The sequence below is a fragment of the Schistocerca nitens genome, chromosome 9 (genome assembly GCF_023898315.1).
Source record: "Schistocerca nitens isolate TAMUIC-IGC-003100 chromosome 9, iqSchNite1.1, whole genome shotgun sequence".
Lineage (NCBI taxonomy): Eukaryota > Metazoa > Arthropoda > Insecta > Orthoptera > Acrididae > Schistocerca > Schistocerca nitens.
Genome location: NC_064622.1, coordinates 5607499 through 5625393, shown reverse-complemented (window position 1 = coordinate 5625393; position 17895 = coordinate 5607499). Strand labels below are relative to the sequence as shown.

Genomic DNA, 17895 nt, shown 5'->3' with positions numbered 1-17895 from the left:
CGTATCAAATAATTATCGCATAAATGTCCTGTACCAAAACTGGTAGACAGTATTCACAATAATAAATATTGGGGCTATATACTAGAACCGACACTGACGGAAAAGAATCACAACACAAAGGAGGAGTTGCGACACGTAAATGGAAGTTGGTAGGCGTGTTTCTACATCTGAAGGTGATGTATATTCAGATTTCGCGCCATTCCTATAAGAGCGGCGCTAGTAGCGCCACTAGGAGGATGGAGATGAGGTCTGCTTTAAATACACGCCGTCAGGAGCGTTAGTTACGCCCCATCCTCACCTACCTTGGCCTCACCATTGACCGTCACCTCACCTGGATCCCTCATCTCCGCTCCATCCAATCCAAAGCCCACAACCGCCTCCGACTCCTCAAACTCCTCTCTGGCTAGACATGGGGCTTGCACTCCTCTACCATCCTCCACACCTACAAATCCTTAATCCGTCCCATCCTCTGTTATGCCAGTCCAGCCTGGATATCTGCCCCCCCCCCAATTTCTATAAGACCCTCCAGATCCTTGAGCGTCATGCACTCCTCCTCGCCTTCCGTATACGCCTCCCGTCCCCCACGCGGATCCTCTATGACCTCATTCCTTTCCCCCATCTGCTCCTATTCCTCGAACATATCCGCATCCTCCACACCTCCCGCCGCCTTGATCCCCCTCACCCCCTCATTGCTCCTCTCCTCTCCCATCCCCACCCCCTGCCACACCTTCACTATTGTGTCCCCCCTACCCTACATCTCCTTTCCCAGGGTGGCTTCCATCAACTCCCCCTCCCGGATGATGCCCTCTCTCCCTCCATTTATCCCTCCTATCAATTCTGATCCTCACTCCCCCTCTTCCTCTGTCCTTTTCCCGGGCTCCCTCTCCCCCCCCTTCCATACTCTTTTTTCCCCACCTCCCCTCTCTCTGCCCCCTTCTCTCCCCCGAGTCCTTTCGCATTTCCCTCCTCTGCCTTTTCTCATTCCTTCTTGCGTCTGCCCTGCCCCTCTCCCCCTTATGAGTCCTCTCCCTCCTTGTTTCCCCCCCCCCCTTTTTCGTTTTTTCCTCTCCTCCCTCCTTGTTTTTCCTCCTCCTCCAGGTCCCCCTCCCGCCGTCTGCCCTTGGCTCGGGAGTGTCATCTTTGTGCCGCCATCTTCATGCAGTGTTTTACAGTGAGTGTTTAACAGCGAGTGTTCCGTGTTGTGTGTCTTTTGGGATGTGTTGCGAACGGCCATCATACTGTCACTGGGTGTGATTTTTTATCTCTTGCAAACAGAAACCAGACTGTCGCCATGTTTTTTTAATTGTTTGTCTACTATATTACTTGTCTGATTCCTGTGTGTTTTATTAACATTGCCAATCTCTTTGATTTCTGTATTAACTTTCCGCATTTTTCCGCCATTTTACACTTTAAGTCACCGTTTTATCGCCTGTTTTTCTTGTTTCTTCTTTCGTTTTTAAAAAAGTCTGTAGGCTGTAGAGCAGCGTACTAAGCTGCTGCCAGCCCGCCCCCTTCGGGGGAATTGAAAATCAATAAAGGAAAAAAAAAAAACGTTAGCTGCGTCTGAGACTTGGCGCGGCGAGTTGACGTCAGTCATGAACGCCTTTAAGGCGACAAAGGCGCCGTTATCAACACCTCGCTGAGTTTTAACGAGGTCTTGTAAAAGGGCTCGATGTTGCTTGTGCAGTGTTGCAGACAGACTTGGCAGTAATGTAGCCGCTGTACTTGACTGCTGGCAGTGGTGTTCACGAGAATGTACGGTCCCAAGAAGACCGGGCTCCGGACGGCCACGTGGCACTGCGGAGAGGGAGAAACCGTTGTGTTCGGCGTGTGGCTCTGCAGCACCGTACTGCTCCTGCATTACAAACTTAAGCAGCAGCCGGCACCACAGTGACACAACGAACCGTTACGAATCGGTCACTTCAAGGGGATCGCTCCGAGCTCTGTAGCGTAAATGCCACTGACTCCAAACCACCGCCATCTGGGACTTCAGTGGCGTCAAGCAAGAGCACTTTGGAGGACAGCGTGGGAGTAGGTTGTGTTTTCTGGTAAAATCCGGGTCTACCTCGGTGCCAGCGATGGCCGTATGTTTGGCCTAAAAGGAGGTCATTTGAGGTCCTGGACTCAACCTGTCTGTGTGCTAGACGCTCTGCACCTACACCTCGAGTTATGATCTGGAGTGCGATTTCATGTGACAACAGGAGCATTCTCGTGGTTATCCCACGCACCCTGACTGTAAACTTGTACGTCAGTCTGGTGATTCGACCTGTCATGCTACTTATGAACAGCACACCAGGCGGTGTTTTCCAACAGGATAACGCTCGTCGACATACCGCTATTGTAATGCAACATGCCCTACAGAGTATCGACATGTCGCCTAGGCATGTTCGATCACTAGATCGAGCACGCACGAGACGACAACTCCACTGTCATCCACAACCAGCGTGAACTGTCCCTGCATTGACCGACCAAGTGCAACTGGCATGAAACTTCATCCCACAAATTGACACCCGCCACCTGTAAAACACAAAGCATGCCCGTTGCATCCTTGCATTCAACATTCTGGCGGCTACATCGGTTATTTATGTACTAGCATCTCACATTTACAACGCCTTATCTCACGCTTAAATTAACCTGTCATCTTGCAATGATAATTAGTGAAATATGTTACCTAAACTTATATACTATCGAAATTTCATTACTGTACTTTAATTTTTTTTTTGGTTTCGCGATTTTTTTCTGTCAGTATGTATCTAAGATGTATTAGTCGCTGTTCCAACCGACGGTCTGTCCATAATATGCATTTCACAATTATTGTTGTACTTTCTTAAACACATAGGTTATGTTTTAGGAATGTGGTTGGGGAAAGCAGTAATGGATTGTTTAGAAACTTACGTGTGTATCTTAAATAAATGAAAATTTAAAATGATTTACTTAACCACAAGAAACACTTAGAAAACCTTGTTACATAATATGAACTATATGGCTGGTTTCTGATTCAGCGTAGTTCTCAACCTACGTGGAACCGACTAAATAACTAAAACGTTTCCGGAACCACACAATTCGTCGTCCCTAGTCCCTACCGGTGAAGTTACATTTTTTTAATCTTCTGCAAACATGAGGTACAATTTAAATCTTTTGTGTGATATTTTACAATGAAAGAGCATCAGTATCAAAATAGGAAGAATAGAAAGTACAACGGAACTATAGCGAATGAAATTAGCCGAAAACATGACGAACGGAGAAACCGAACAAACTGAAAAATACAGAATGCAGAGAAGATAATGGTTAAAAGTACGATGAACAACACAACGAAAACGAATGATACCTTTAATAGTAAAACAGAAATTGAAACCAAAGTGAATGAACCCGTTCATACCAAACTGAACGGAAAGACTCGCATGTATCAACAGCCTGTTACGAGTAGGTGGTAGAAGTCGCGGTATACTCCTAACATCGTGTCGGACCTCCTTTTGCACCGCACAGTGCAGCAACTCGACCTGGCACGCACTCAGCGAGGCGCTGGTCGTCCCCTGCAGAAATATCGAGCCACGCTGCCTCTGTAGCCGTCCATAATTGCGAAAGAGTTGACGGTGCAGGATTTTGTGCACGAACTGACCTCGCGAATAAATAATTGATGCGACTGATGTTGGGCGATCTAGGTGGCCAAGTCATTCGCTCGAATTGTCCACGATATTCTTCAAACCAGTCGCGTCGCCCATAAAAATTCCACCGCCGTTTGGGAACTTGAAGTCCTTGAAAGACTGCAAGAGGTCTCCAAGTAGCCGAGCATAACCAAATGACCCGGTCTATTCCATGCAAGATACGCTTACACCGTCATCCACCCACCACCAGTTTGCACAGTGCCTTGTTGACAGCTTGGGTCCGTGGCTTCGTGGGGTCTGCGCCGCAGAAGAACCCTACGATCAGCTCTTACCAACTGAAGTCGAGACTCATCTGAACAGGGCACGGTTTTCCAGTCGTCCAGGGTCGAACCGACATGATCACGAGTCCACAAGAGGCGCTGCAGGCGACGTCGTGTTGCTGCCGAGACACCCGCACCGTTTGTCTCCTGCCGTAGCCCATCAACGCGAAATTTCGCCGCCTTGCCCCAACGAATAAGTTCGTCTACGTCCCACACTGACTTCTGCTGTTATTTCAGGTAGTGTTGCTTGTCTGTTAGCACTGAGAATCCTACGCAAACGCCGCTGCTACTTACTTGAAGGCCGTTGTCCACTGCGTCGTCCGTGGTGACAGGTAATGCCTGATATTTGGCACTGTGGATCTCGTAATCTCGAATCTCTAACGATTTCCGAAATGGAATATCTCATGCGTCCAGTTCCAACTAGCATTCCCCGTTCAGAGTCTGTCAGTTCTCGTCGTTGGACACCTTTTCACACGAACCATGAACCATCTGCGTACAAACGACAGCTCCGCCAGTGTACGCCGTGTGTAGGCAGTACCACCGCCATCTGCATGTGTCTATACCCCTGTGCCATGACGTTTCTCATCTCAGTTTATTTCACTAGACAACATTCATCTTTGAAATAATTCAGTTTTCATGTCGCTAATAAATGTTCATTTATCTATATTAGGTATGATTCTGTAAAATTTACTGTATGAAATTACTTAATCTCGACATGGTATCAATGACACACGTAATGATTGCGAACCTTACAACAAGTAACTTAACAAATACGCCAACGTTCCAAAGTCAGCAGAAAAGTTGCCGCTATTACCTATCATTCCCGACACCCGGCTTCAGTAGTCCTTTCAGGTCTTCATTCTTTCTACCCTTTCTTGTCCGGGTTACATCTCCGACAGTAAAAGTATCATGAAACAGTGGCCACAGTTTGTAGAAAAAGCAAAATTCGTGAGATAAAATAACGCAAAAAGGATGTTCGTGATATGGAGTAGTTGTTAGAAACAGACAACAGTGTTGCAGGTGCACATGCCCTCAAATCCTCGCTAAAAAACTCAAACGATCTCTCTCTCTCTTTCCAATTTACCTCTTACCCACTCCAGGCCAATGAAAGAATCTTGATAGTAATTTCTTTTAGTCTCACTGATCGCCGGCCGGTGTGGCCGTGCGGTTCTAGGCGCTTCAATCTGGAACCGCGCGACCGCTACCGTCGCAGGTTCGAATCCTGCCTCGGGCATGGATGTGTGTGATGTCCTTAGCTTAGTTAGGTTTAAGTAGTTCTAGGTTCTAGGGGACTTATGACCACACATGTTGAGTCCCATAGTGCTCAGAGCCATTTGAATCATTTTCTCACTGATCATGCAGAAGCTGACATCTACACATACTGAAACTCAAATATCTGGAATTGGTCCTGAATATGATTGCAATGTGAACAGTAAATTCTGTGTGTACATTGACGAAATTACACCTTCAAGCTAACAAGCTTCATTATTGTATTGGAACCACACTGTACATTGAAAACACGTTTTGGAACGTATTTCTCCAGTAAAATGGTAGGACGCAGAAAAATTATTGCAAGTTGGAATTATTAAGTGGGACATCAGTTCTACGCTGAGGAATTGATCACTTAGAACTGAATGAGGTCTTCAAAGTTTTTATTCACGACTTTTCCTACGTAAATAAAAGATCCAGGTGTAGTTTCAAGCAGATCTCTAATTGTTAAAGACATGTAGGCGAAAACAGGACACGTCATAAAGCCTGATACAAAAGAGGACGACATGAAAATAGTTAGAATAAATACACATATCCTAAACTTACTATAAAATTAGCATATACACAAAACAAAATCTGAGAATTAGCAGCTACTGAATGATCAAGTGAATATGACTAACCACTTACTGTTTACACTGACTTATCATATAATAGACAATAATCTCAATAGATGATCATAAATTCTATTTCTCTCGCAAGTATATAAACGAAAGATAAAAAAGAAAGAGAAATATAGTAAACAGTAAAAAAATAGCAAATATAAAAATAAATAATTAAAAAATAAAAAGGTACACCCACTAACACACACAGGACTTACGGTACATCAGCACATATAGTCACAGAATTAACAATTAAAGACAAGTAAGTCGGCAACAGTTACAGAAACGAATGACACTCTAGATATATAAAATGGTAGTTACAGCGTTATATTTCGAAAACAATGACCACAAAGAAAACTGCAAACTTTCAACCAGTGCGTCATATGAAAGAAAACTGTTTGGCTTAAAAATAATGAATTACACGCTAATCTGTAAGTAGTTTTCTTTTTATTTATTGAAACTTCAGTGAACTATAACCTGTATGTGCAAACGATTATCTATATGTGCAAACGAAAAAAATCGTATTTCTGGACACCTACTAAAGATGCCTTGCAACTGAGGCGATACGCGTCTGGATGCATATGTTAAATAACAAAAACTTAATGTGCAACAAGTAAAAGGCATTTTTCTCTTGAACTACTGCAGTTTACTTGTATTATTATTTTTTCCTCCAGTTTATCCAGATAGGTGCAGTAATTTTCGAGTTTCATTGTTTGACCATCACGAGAACAGTGCCAGAAGCCCAGACCTGACGAGTAATTACCATTTTGATTGTGTGAGACTTCATCTCCAGATTGTGTCATGCCACCAGTATCCACAGATGGAGGGGACTGGGTACACAGTGTTACACGTCTCGTGGACCTGCGAGAAACTGAACCTTTCAGGTCTACGAAATGCAAGAAGACAGCACTGCAATGCAGCGGTGTCTTTGTGGAGGCTCAGACCACAGACAGCCTGGGTGTGCCGTGACAGACCCACTGTACGTGCAGATGACCGCTGGACAGCTGTCGTCGCCAGCGGAGGGAAGGGAAAGAGTGTGAGAGACACCCCACACTAAAATTTGTGACGCCAACGCTCCTATCCATATAGAAATGTTTTGAGTTGGATGAAGATTCATGAGTTTTTGCTAGAAGATGCTCCTTAACGATTGTCTGACCGACTCGTCTCAGCTTTCTTACAGTCGTCTTAATTGTTGGGCGAGGCAGTGACACATCACACTATTAACGAGTATTTCGTCTCGACATAAAGATAGGAAACCAAAGCCTCTCTGGCACGATTCTGTTCACACCATCTTTCAGATTCTCAGAAAGAAGTTATGGAATCTAAAAATCATAGAACTTCAGGTACATTTATTATTTAGTAAGGCTCTGATGCAAAATTGCTTGATAACTGAGTACTTACAAAATATCAATTTTCAAACATTCTTTTGTCGATTTTCTTCACCAGTTCGTTGCTGTCCACAGAAATACAGATGGGCGAAAATCTCTGCCGTAATCAGAGAGGAACCAGTGCCGAGTCTGAACTTTGATTCATTTCGTGAAGTGTACTCAGGTGGCTCATTTGTAAAAACACTCTCATCAAGGTCTCGGATTCCGATTCAGAATATAGTTTTACACAGACAACGAGTATGTACACTGCCGAAAATAAAAATTAGTACACCTTTTTAGAGCAAGAGTTATTGTTGCAACAGTGCACATGGAGCACATGAAATGATTACATTTATAGATCAACAGCACAAGCGGTTGAGAGGTACCAGGTATCGTACCATACTGAAACACCATATTACAACGTGATGTAGCCTCCACAGGCGGAAATTTGGGCACTGACCGTGACATTCAGGGCAGAGACGGCGAATACTATCCTGCGGTACGTTATTCCATGCCTACCCGATCTGTTCATGTAGTTCTGCAAGGTGGGGTGACGAGTCGCAAGCGCCGCTTCTCATCCCATCATATCCCACACGTGCTCTATTTGAGGCAAGTCAGAGATCGTGATGGCCAGGGAAGTTGCTTCACGTCTTCCACAGCACGGTGAGTTTCATTGGTAGTGTGTGGGTGAACACTACCCCGTAGCGACAACACATCACCATCCTGCGGCGAGAACGGCGAAAGATCGGGTCCGACAACATTCTGCACGTATCAAACACTGATTAGCTTCACCTCCAGAAACGGCAAAGGTGGACGAGGGCTGCAGCTTACCGCCCCACAGACAGTGAGTCCCGGGCTGGCGCCAGTGTTCCTTGGACGGATGCACTCGGGGGACAGCATTCGCCAGGTCTACTCCGTACACCAAACGAACATCACTCGCGTGCAGGCGGAATCTGTTTTCATCGCTGAAGACCACGGCGCGCCATTCCATCTTCCAAGTGATCCTCCGATGGCACCGATCGAGCCGTGCACGTCGATGTCATGGCGTGTGTGGAAGTCGGGATAGAGGTGCACCTGCCCGTAGTCCCATTGCTAATAACCGCTTCGCAGTAGTTTGTGTTGATACGTCTGGGCTCACAAGCCGTCTTTTCTGTGCTGTGGTAGCTTGAAACTTCTCTATTTCATCCTCTATTTAATCCTGCCCACCTCCGACACTGCTAACTATTAACTGCTAACTGCAAGTCCTTCCAGTCACAGAGTCTCTTGGCGAGGGCGCAGAGCGCTGGCAGTGACATTAATGCTGCCAACATAAAAACATATAAACAGGCTACTTACATAGACCTCCGGCTCCCCTGAAAAAAATTTACAAAATGTTTTACGCAATGGTCAATACTAAGATGTCAAAATTTTTTTTATATTTATGATATCAAATAGATCAGATGCACACAATTAGTAATATACCGTTGGTCAATAAAGCGAAATTATCCTCAGTCCTAATCATTCATCAGAAGAGAAGTCTATGACAGTTTTATGCACAAAGGCTTGGTCATTTGTCAATTCATTACAAGGTGGTGCTAACACGCTACTCTCGTCTTCACTGTCATTTCTCAATTTGCTTTGCAGGCTAGTGTTACGCTTTTCACACGCCATGATTATCATAGTATTTCTCACGATAACACAGAAAAAACACAATTTGAAAAGCAAAAAATTGGAAGACACACTAAAATATCAGTGAAAATAATCAATAAGTTGCAAACGCGACTACGAAATACTTAGTGCAAATCCACGTGCGTGCCACAACTGCTTTGCTCATTACAGTATAGTACAACAATTTAGTACTACGAAGGAAATGCGATATACAACTACGCGCTAACAGTAAAGAATAACTAATTTCTGATCGTGCACTAATTATTCAAACTAGAAGAAATTCAGAAGATTCCATTGAAGTATCCTCAGCTAAGGGTCGACAGGTGAAACTTCTATGTTTCGCTTCTGAAACTGCTGAATGCAACTGAACCTCCTTAAACTGCTGAGTGCAACTGAACGTACTGTCTCTTTACTTGTTTTTATCATTACAACACTGACCTACAGAATTTTCCGTGACAAGTACGACTCAAACTTATTCTATTCATTTATTGCCCACAATATACAAGCGCAACGCAATCTGACTGCAAATAATTAACACAAAAGAATGGCCCTGAATAAGAATAAATCGTAACAATAACCCACACATTCAGTAAGTCACAGAAAATCTTCATTACAAGAACTACAGCCAGCTAAATAAAAAGATTGTAATTACTATAGATTCTAACTACTAGTAGGCATGACGTTAGCGTAGGAAAGATTTTGTTGCAGAGCAAACACAATGTATTTAGCAGATTTTACCTTATTCATGTGACATCCAGTTCCAAAAATTATATAATCATCAATAATTCCAGTGTCCAAACATTAGCAAATACATCAATCATGATTTTACAATTCATGTCCAACCAATACTAAATCTCCATGGCGGACACACGCCCAACCCGTGCGCTCGCTCATTGCCCACCTCCATCACTGCTAACTATTAACTGCTAACTGCAAGTCCGTCCAGCCACAGAGTCTCTTAGCGAGGGCGCAGAGCGCGTCAGTGACGTTAATGCAATCTGTAGCGCTGCCAACATACAAACACATGAACAGGCTACTTACAAGCTGAACGATCTGCGACTGCTGCCCTTAAAACAGGACGATCCTGGCGACCGCCCGTGCTGTTTGGACATCCAGACCCTCACGTGGCTGCTGATAGCGGCAACATTGCACAGCTGACGCAGTACGTGCACCTTGTGTGGCAGTTGTCCAACAGGACACTTTCGCCACTCGCAAGGCCACCATTTGAGCCCTTACAATCTCGCTGAGTTGACTGTAGGAAGCACAAGTGTGTCTGTGTTGTGTGGTTGTCTGGTTGCTTCACACGTTTGCCTCACACTGTGAGCACAGATGGCGCTATGTTAGCCGTGTCACTAAGCTATATGTTGGCGGACGACATTGGAACCGTTATCGGTACACCTACTATCAAACCATTATCAGCACGTTTACTATCCCCCTTACGGCATATCTCGTCATCTGATTATAATCGATGTTGTCTTTCCAGGTGCACTATTTTTTTCTGGCAGTGTACGTACTCTCTCAAGTGTGTAAATGAATCTCACAAATCTCGTTTCTGTGTGTGGCAGGTGGCTGCGTGATCACTCATCCCAGGTGTGGGACGCCTGGCCAACTTGTCGTGGGCCTGGGGACCTGGGCGGTCGCAATATGCACGAGCTGGGCTTCGAGGAACTGTGTGATGGCCAGTGGGCATCCATGGTTCGCCTTACGCCTCGCATTCCCGTCGCCTGATGGCGCCACCACCAGGCCTCCGAGGAGCTGCTCACACATTACGTCACCGTCGCCCGATGACGTCACGAGTGGATCTCCGTAAAGCACCGCACATGGCACCTCCCCATCGCTCGTTGGTGCCACCAGCCAGCGTCTGTGGGGCGCCGCATTCTGTGCGTCCCAGCCACCTCACAGTACCATGAAGCAGGGTTTCCGTCCATCTCTTGGTAGTCCACGGGGCCCCACAGCACTTGGGTCCTCTCAGCCCCTACTGATCTACAAAGTCTTCTCTTATATTCTCGAACATCCTCAAAAAAGTGCCAGAAAAAGAATACACAGATAAGAAATCTGACTGATATTGATAAAGAATCAGACTAATACACAGACTGGAATTTTGGTGATGATGATGATGATGATGATGACATGTCAGTGTCCCTGTCGATCCAACGCAGATACGGGACAGCTGGCGGCTAGATATTACCAAAAAAAAATCACTAAACAGCCGCAGGTTTTCAGAAGTTGTTATTTTATTTACATGACCACTTTCGGCATCTCATTAGCACTCCATGTATAGAAAATCAGACACATCGATGCATGCATAATCGGAGCCACCAGTACCTGGATTCCGTGGATTTTTTAATGTGCACACATCGAAGATTTGATGACTCAAGTCTTCGAAGTAAACACTCCACAAAAACCGTTATGCGTGCAGCGATGTAACTAGTTCTCTACATGTGGTGTGCATAGGGGCGTGAAGATGGCATTAATGAGATGCAGGATCTGCTCGTTTAAACAAAATAGCATCTTCTGCACACATACGGCGGTTTGGTGAGTTTTGTTTGGTGAATATGTTAGTTTGGTCGCGCGACAGCAAGCTCTTTAGCGCCAGTACTAAAATTTTGTGAGGCCAGTGTAGATAAAAAGGAAATTATTAAAACGTGAACTACAGATATCAAAATTAAGAACGTCCTAAATAACACACACACACACAAACAAACAACAACAACGGGAATCACGTTACCAGACCTAAAATCTACAGAAAAAAGAGAAAAAGCAGTGCAAAGGGTGAAAGTTTGCAGTGCCGTTTCAGGCTGAATATGATACCTTCTTTATGTCAGCAATTTAGGTCAGGGAGGCTTTTGATTAATGACTAAAATCGGTCTGCCAAGTCGTTTCGATCTGTTTCTGCAGTTCACTTCTATCTATGTCCATAGCTTTCTGGAAGACACAAATGATCCACACAGCAAGAAATTTTATACCAAGATAGTGAGAAGAGCATCATGTGTTGTGCAGTGGAAAGGCTTCTGTATTGTGTGTAGTGTATGGTGGGGCTTTGCCTTATTGGAATGCGGTCATAAGAGTTTGATGCAGGGTTTACTGTTGGCAGCATTTGTTATTTCCAAGGCTTGGCGTAAAAGGCACATGTGGTGTAACGTGTTTAACCCATTTTAAGACAATCGCTCCACGTGGAACATTCATACATGTACACGAGTGATCACTGCTTAAGACTGTGTGCTCTGCTACCGTTTTATCATCTTCGTACACTTTTTTCCTCCATCAGATTGCGTATAACTATTTACCTGCATTAGCAATAGTGGTGCGCACATTCGGTTCGGACTATTCTCCGTTGACCAGTCGTTACCGGAGTCTTAGCACTCGTTTACACAACGTGTGGGGCAGTTTGCAGGCCGCCTGTGCCATTCACCACATGCCTTGGGGCCGGTACGTGGACCATTGTGTTCTATAAACTTCTCTTGCGGTACGGTTTTCCGTCCGCACCACAGCATGTGTAAAAAAACTGGCCCACGTTGAGAACTGTAGATAATACGGCATACCATCACCAAAGGCGTGAACGGATAATACTGATGAAAGGTGAAGAACACACTACTTTCACAAAACATGGAGTTTATCTATGTCCGTAGCTTTCTTATGGGAAACCCTGAATTATACTATAGCCAATATATCCGTAACATGCATCAAGAGATAGCGGAAAATTTCACAAATTGGACGACAATATCATAATTATTTATGCAAAACAAAGAGAGAACTCCCACAAGAGATCATGTAAGTCTGCAAATAGCTACAGTAGGGCTCAGTCCCTGTTATTAACCATGTAGTTCACCAAAATCGTGGAGCAAAGGCAAAACGTTCAGAGCAACATTTCTCTACAAAGGAAAGTGGTGTCCTCAAAATTTTTAAGAAGGTGCCAACACAATTACCATTCCAAGTATGAATCAAGATGCCCGAGAAGAATGTAATCAACGAGAACGTGAACAAACGTAGTATATGAATTAAAGTAATCATATTATCATTCAATAACAAGCGACTAGGACGATGAAATGAAGATCCATGGAGTTCCTTCAAGCTGCCAGACTGAATCCCACCCAACTCCCAAGCATGGTGCTAGAGTCCTTCGACGCAAACTGATAGCTAACTTATAAGACAGCTAACGGATCTGTAGTATACTTTTCCCAAGACCAGTGATAATATCAGAGGCACTGTGCCAGTCATCTACCGTAGTCTCACAGTCATGTTGACCATCTACAGCGCGATCACAGTATATGTCCCTGTGAATCTCACAAGGCGACCTGCAACCAGTCCACACCACTTTGGTTGTACTTCGTCCGTTGTACAGCTTGTGATTTCCCGTGACATAAAGGGTGGAAATGCGGCAGCGATGACTTGCTGCTGACTGTCAGTGACGCGACGCTAATGACTACAAATTACCCCAGTGGGAAGACTAAGCTGACCAGATTTCAGAGACAAAAGGCAGAGACGCTTGTGCTTATACCTCAGCTCGTTACCACACTTACGCTTACCCTTCTTGTCAGTTATGATAGTTCGAAATCGATAGCAGGCTTATTACGATGAAGCAGCTGAAAAACCCGTGGCAAGAATGTATCTTCATTTTGTGAATTGGGAAGGAAAATGTGCGTATACTACACACAAATAAATTTATTTTCTTCAGAAATAAAAAAAGATCAATACATACTTTTTACTGTAATAGCCCGGAAATATTTTCTGCAATATTTTCTCACCTACTAAGTATTTAAGTACAATTTGTTGGTTCTAAAAACTTAGTAATATTACCAGTCAGTAATCAGGTGGAAATTATGCATTTCATATTAAAATTTAAAATTTCAGACTGTTAGGGCAAAGGTGCGTGCGTGACAAACAATATTCAATAAGTATCGGTAAAGTTCGCCGCATCGCTCACATTGTTCAGAAAATTATCTTCCATATAGCTGCAGTCCCGTTTGGAGAAATGGTTTGAGTGATGCTCCTTTATACCTCGTTTGGTTTTGTTTTTACTCGTTTTGAGGGCCATTTAGAGCGGAAGGTCGACAAGTTAGAGGTGGGAGTAGACGATACGTGCTTTTCTTTTCAACATATCTCTTACTCTCTCCCGTGGCATAAGACGAGTTAGACCAAATGTAGTAGGCCTATATGCTGTGGAAATATATATTTCTTTAAGTTCTAGTACTTCTAGGAAACTTGTTTTTCACAAATATTTCATTAAATGAAAAATATTGTTGCACGCATTGTGTTTCCCGATTAAAAACTGTGACAATTATGCGTCCCGAATGGTATATTCGGGACTTTTATGTGAAAACGGGGACTGTCCCGGCAAAACTGGGATGTCTGGTCAGCCTAGCGAAGACCACCTCAGCAAGCTGACGATTAAAAATTCGTATTCTTCCTTCAAAGCCCCAATGGCAGTGTACTCGAATAAAAAAACAGCTAGCCGCGTGATCCTCGCACATATCAACGTCTGCTCCACAACAATGACAGAAACTGTCCTTTTTCGACGTGCCTTTCTGTCGCGTCCACGACTGTCCTTGCGACAGTTACCACGGGTGGTTTTGGGAACGAATATCCTGTAGAAAATACCTCAAGAACATACCTAACGCGTCTTTCGCACCCCTTAGCACCTGAGCTGTTGTGATGCATCTTTCAGCGTGTGTCATGTATTGGACCAGCTATATATACCTATAATCGTAGTAAGTAAATGTTGGTTCAGTTCTTGGTCGTATTCATTCGTAGTTGTTAGTAGAGAAAAGGACATAAATTGTAACCAGTGAAACGGTACTTTTCGTTTGCTTTATGTGTACTTCATTACAAAGCAAGGAACCCACTTTAAGACACTACTGCACACTTCGGTAATTGAATGTCGTGTGGTTTAACACCGTAATACGGTAACTGAACGAAGTCTCCAGAGTTCAGATAAAAGAAGGATTGGGGCATTTCATGATAGCCAAAGGATCCGAATTCTGTTTCAGCACTAGAAACATGTTGCAGATAGAGGGGAATCAAGGCAATGTCGAGTTACCGGTACATTCTCAGCGATTCTGTTCTCATCTCAACTGGTCAGAGCAATCAAATGCCTCAATATCCATTGGCAAGAAGCTTTCAACCTTTCCTAAAACAGGAGGGGGATCAGGAACGTGATAACGATATATTATATTCGCTTGCCCCAGCAAGTTAACAATAGGGGCGCCACAGTAAGTTAACAATGTGAATCAAATTAATCAACAAGACAGGCGGACGCAGTTTTTACCCGCGTATTGCAGGGTTGTGATGAATCTGCATACTTCTATCTCATCTTCACTTAAATCAAGTAGACATAAATATTATTTTTCGATCATGGTAAAAAAGGTATTTTCTTATCTTCTATCTCGTTGAAAATGAAGCTATAAACCCATTTGTGAGATATCTCCGGCATGATATATAAAATGACATTTACTTAGTCCAAATTTTACCGGAGAGCCAGCGCAAAGCATCATCGAGCTTTTACCTCATTATACTTTGTATTACAAGTTTAACAGTGCAATCAGGATCTCATCGGAGCAAATAGACTAATGCGATGAGAAAGAAATCTAACTTTTGGTTTGTGAAAACCAATGTTTTCCAAACAATGAGTAAGTGTAACATTGACTAACATTCTACCACGAGTGTATGTCGTAAGAATTCATACAGTAATAGTGAGACAAAAGAAAGTTCCATGTGGTTTTCCTTTGCGCTTGCTGCATACAAAGAAAGTATCACTGTTTTATGGAGATTTAGAGTTTGCTTTATAAAACTGTCATATTCTGTCAAACTGTTGGAAGTGTGACACCTGGTACAAGATTTTCTTGCCTAAGCCTTGTTGTGGTATAATACGTTATTTTGTATAGCTACCAGTATCAGATGTTAATATAACTTGAAACAGTTTCTAAGCTTCGCTCAAATATAAAGAATTTTAAAATCACACTGCATCCAGCACATGACTCTCAAAATCCCTAACACCTTTCCTAGACCACTGAACTGTAAGCTTGAGGTAGTCGGTATGGAGTACGATGGAGACCTGCATCAGTCTAGTCCTCGGACTGTAGACAACCACCACAACAAGAACAACAACAACAACCACTACTACTACTACTACTACTACTACTACTACTACCAACATTGATACTATAACGTAGTCGCTAAGTTAAGCTTTGGCGATACTCGTGAGCACTGAGCAAGAAACACATAATGGAAGTCTCACTTCAATAATGCTACCAGCTAGTACTTTCTCTTAGCTCTTTGGAAACAAAAACTGTCGTCAGAAATTGTAAGCACAATGTTTAAATCACCGTCTGTTGCACATTTCAAAGTCTTTCGTGTTTTAGTGCATAGTATACTAATGTCAAAGTAAGTATGTACAGTGAGTGCACAGGTACATCTGCGTAATTATTATATGTGCCCAGGTGATAATTCAAAAAATTTAGTCTCTTGTATTCCATGGCACGGCCTCTGTTACGAGGTGATTAACACAGATGATTCGTACAGTGCGACTGTCTGGGATTCCTAGAAGGATTTTCTTTGGAGATATATATCGGTAGCTTAAACAAGTTTAAAAGGCGTCCGTTGTGCTTGATTTGATGCAATTACATCAGCTACTAAAATGTTTGGGGCCAAATCATTCCCCAGAGATATGCAACTTTGATGTTCCTCAGATCTCAAAACAAATCGCCCTAAAATTCAATACATCGCTGTGGTTCAGAAAACAATCTCAGAACACACAACATTTACATCACACGCACACACACACACACACACACACACATACACACACACACACACACACACATACACACATGAACATTTACATGAACCATGCAGAATGTCAAATACTACCGTTTCTCACAACGTGTGCCACTCTGAGAAAAATAAAATTGATGACGGAGGATTTGTGGATCAGTTACATACTAGTAAGTGAGATTTGCTTACTATCAGACTTAGCGTGAACATATTCATAATACTATCTCGAACGTAAATTTATTTTCTGAACTGTGTACGATGATTAATGTGGGTTATCTAGCTATTATGTACAGGAAATTCACTGACTGACTTTACAAAAAATTTAATCATAAGCAGCTTCTTCCCACTGAACTGTTGGTATTGTAATAGACTCACCGAATAAACCCAGTTACACAAGCACCTGAGTGTTACATTTTGTTTGAAGTTGTATGATCACATAGGCTGTGTCATAGGTAAAGCAGTTCATTGATAGGACACTGGCAAAAAGCAATTAGCCTTCAAAGGAGACTGCCTACAAAACACTGTACTACCCATTCTTGAATATTGCTAATAAGTTTGGTACCCGTACCAAATAGGAAAGAAACTGCAAAAAGGTGGGAATTTAAGGAGATGGGACTTGGATAAACTGAAAGAACCAGAGATTGTACAGAGTTTCAGGCAGAGCATAAGGGAACAATTGACAGGAATGGGGGAAAGAAATACAGTAGAAGAAGAATGGGTAGCTTTGAGAGATGAAATAGTGAAGGCACCAGAGGATCAAATAGGTAAAAAGACGAGGGCTAGTAGAAACCCTTGGGTAACAGAAGAAATATTGAATTTAATTGATGAAAGGAGAAAATATAAAAATGCAGTAAATGAAGCAGGCAAAAAGGAATACAAACGTCTCAAAAATGATATCGACAGGAAGAGCAAAATGGCTAAGCAGGGATGGCTAGAAGACAAACAGAAGGATGTAGAGGCTTATCTCACTAGGGATAAGATAGATACTGTCTACAGGAAAATTAAAGAGACCTTTGGAGCAAAGAGAACCACTTGCATGAATATCAAGAGCTTTGATGGAAACCCAGTTCTAAGCAAAGAACGGAAAGCAGAAAGGTGGAAGGAGTATATAGAGGGCCTATACAAGGGCGATGTACTTAATATTATGGAAATGGAAGAGGATGTAGATGAAGATGAAATGGGAGATATGATATTGCGTGAAGAGTTTGACAGAGCACTGAAAGACCTGAGTCGAAACAAGGCCGCCGGAGTAGACAACATTCCATTATAACTACTGACAGCTTTGGGAGAGCCAGTCCTGACAAAATTGTACCATCTG

At 43.2% G+C, this 17895-nt stretch overlaps 1 protein-coding gene across 1 annotated transcript in view; it reads left to right on the top strand.

Moving 5' to 3' along the window:
- Positions 1 to 15736, top strand: part of LOC126203466 (carboxypeptidase N subunit 2) — a 182353-nt gene extending 166617 nt beyond the window's left edge. Inside the window, exon 10 of the mRNA XM_049937784.1 lies at positions 10373 to 15736. Coding sequence (XP_049793741.1) covers positions 10373 to 10535 — 163 coding nt within the window. The 3' untranslated portion in view covers positions 10536 to 15736. The remainder of the gene's footprint in view (positions 1 to 10372) is intronic.
- The last annotated feature ends 2159 nt before the right edge of the window (positions 15737 to 17895 follow it).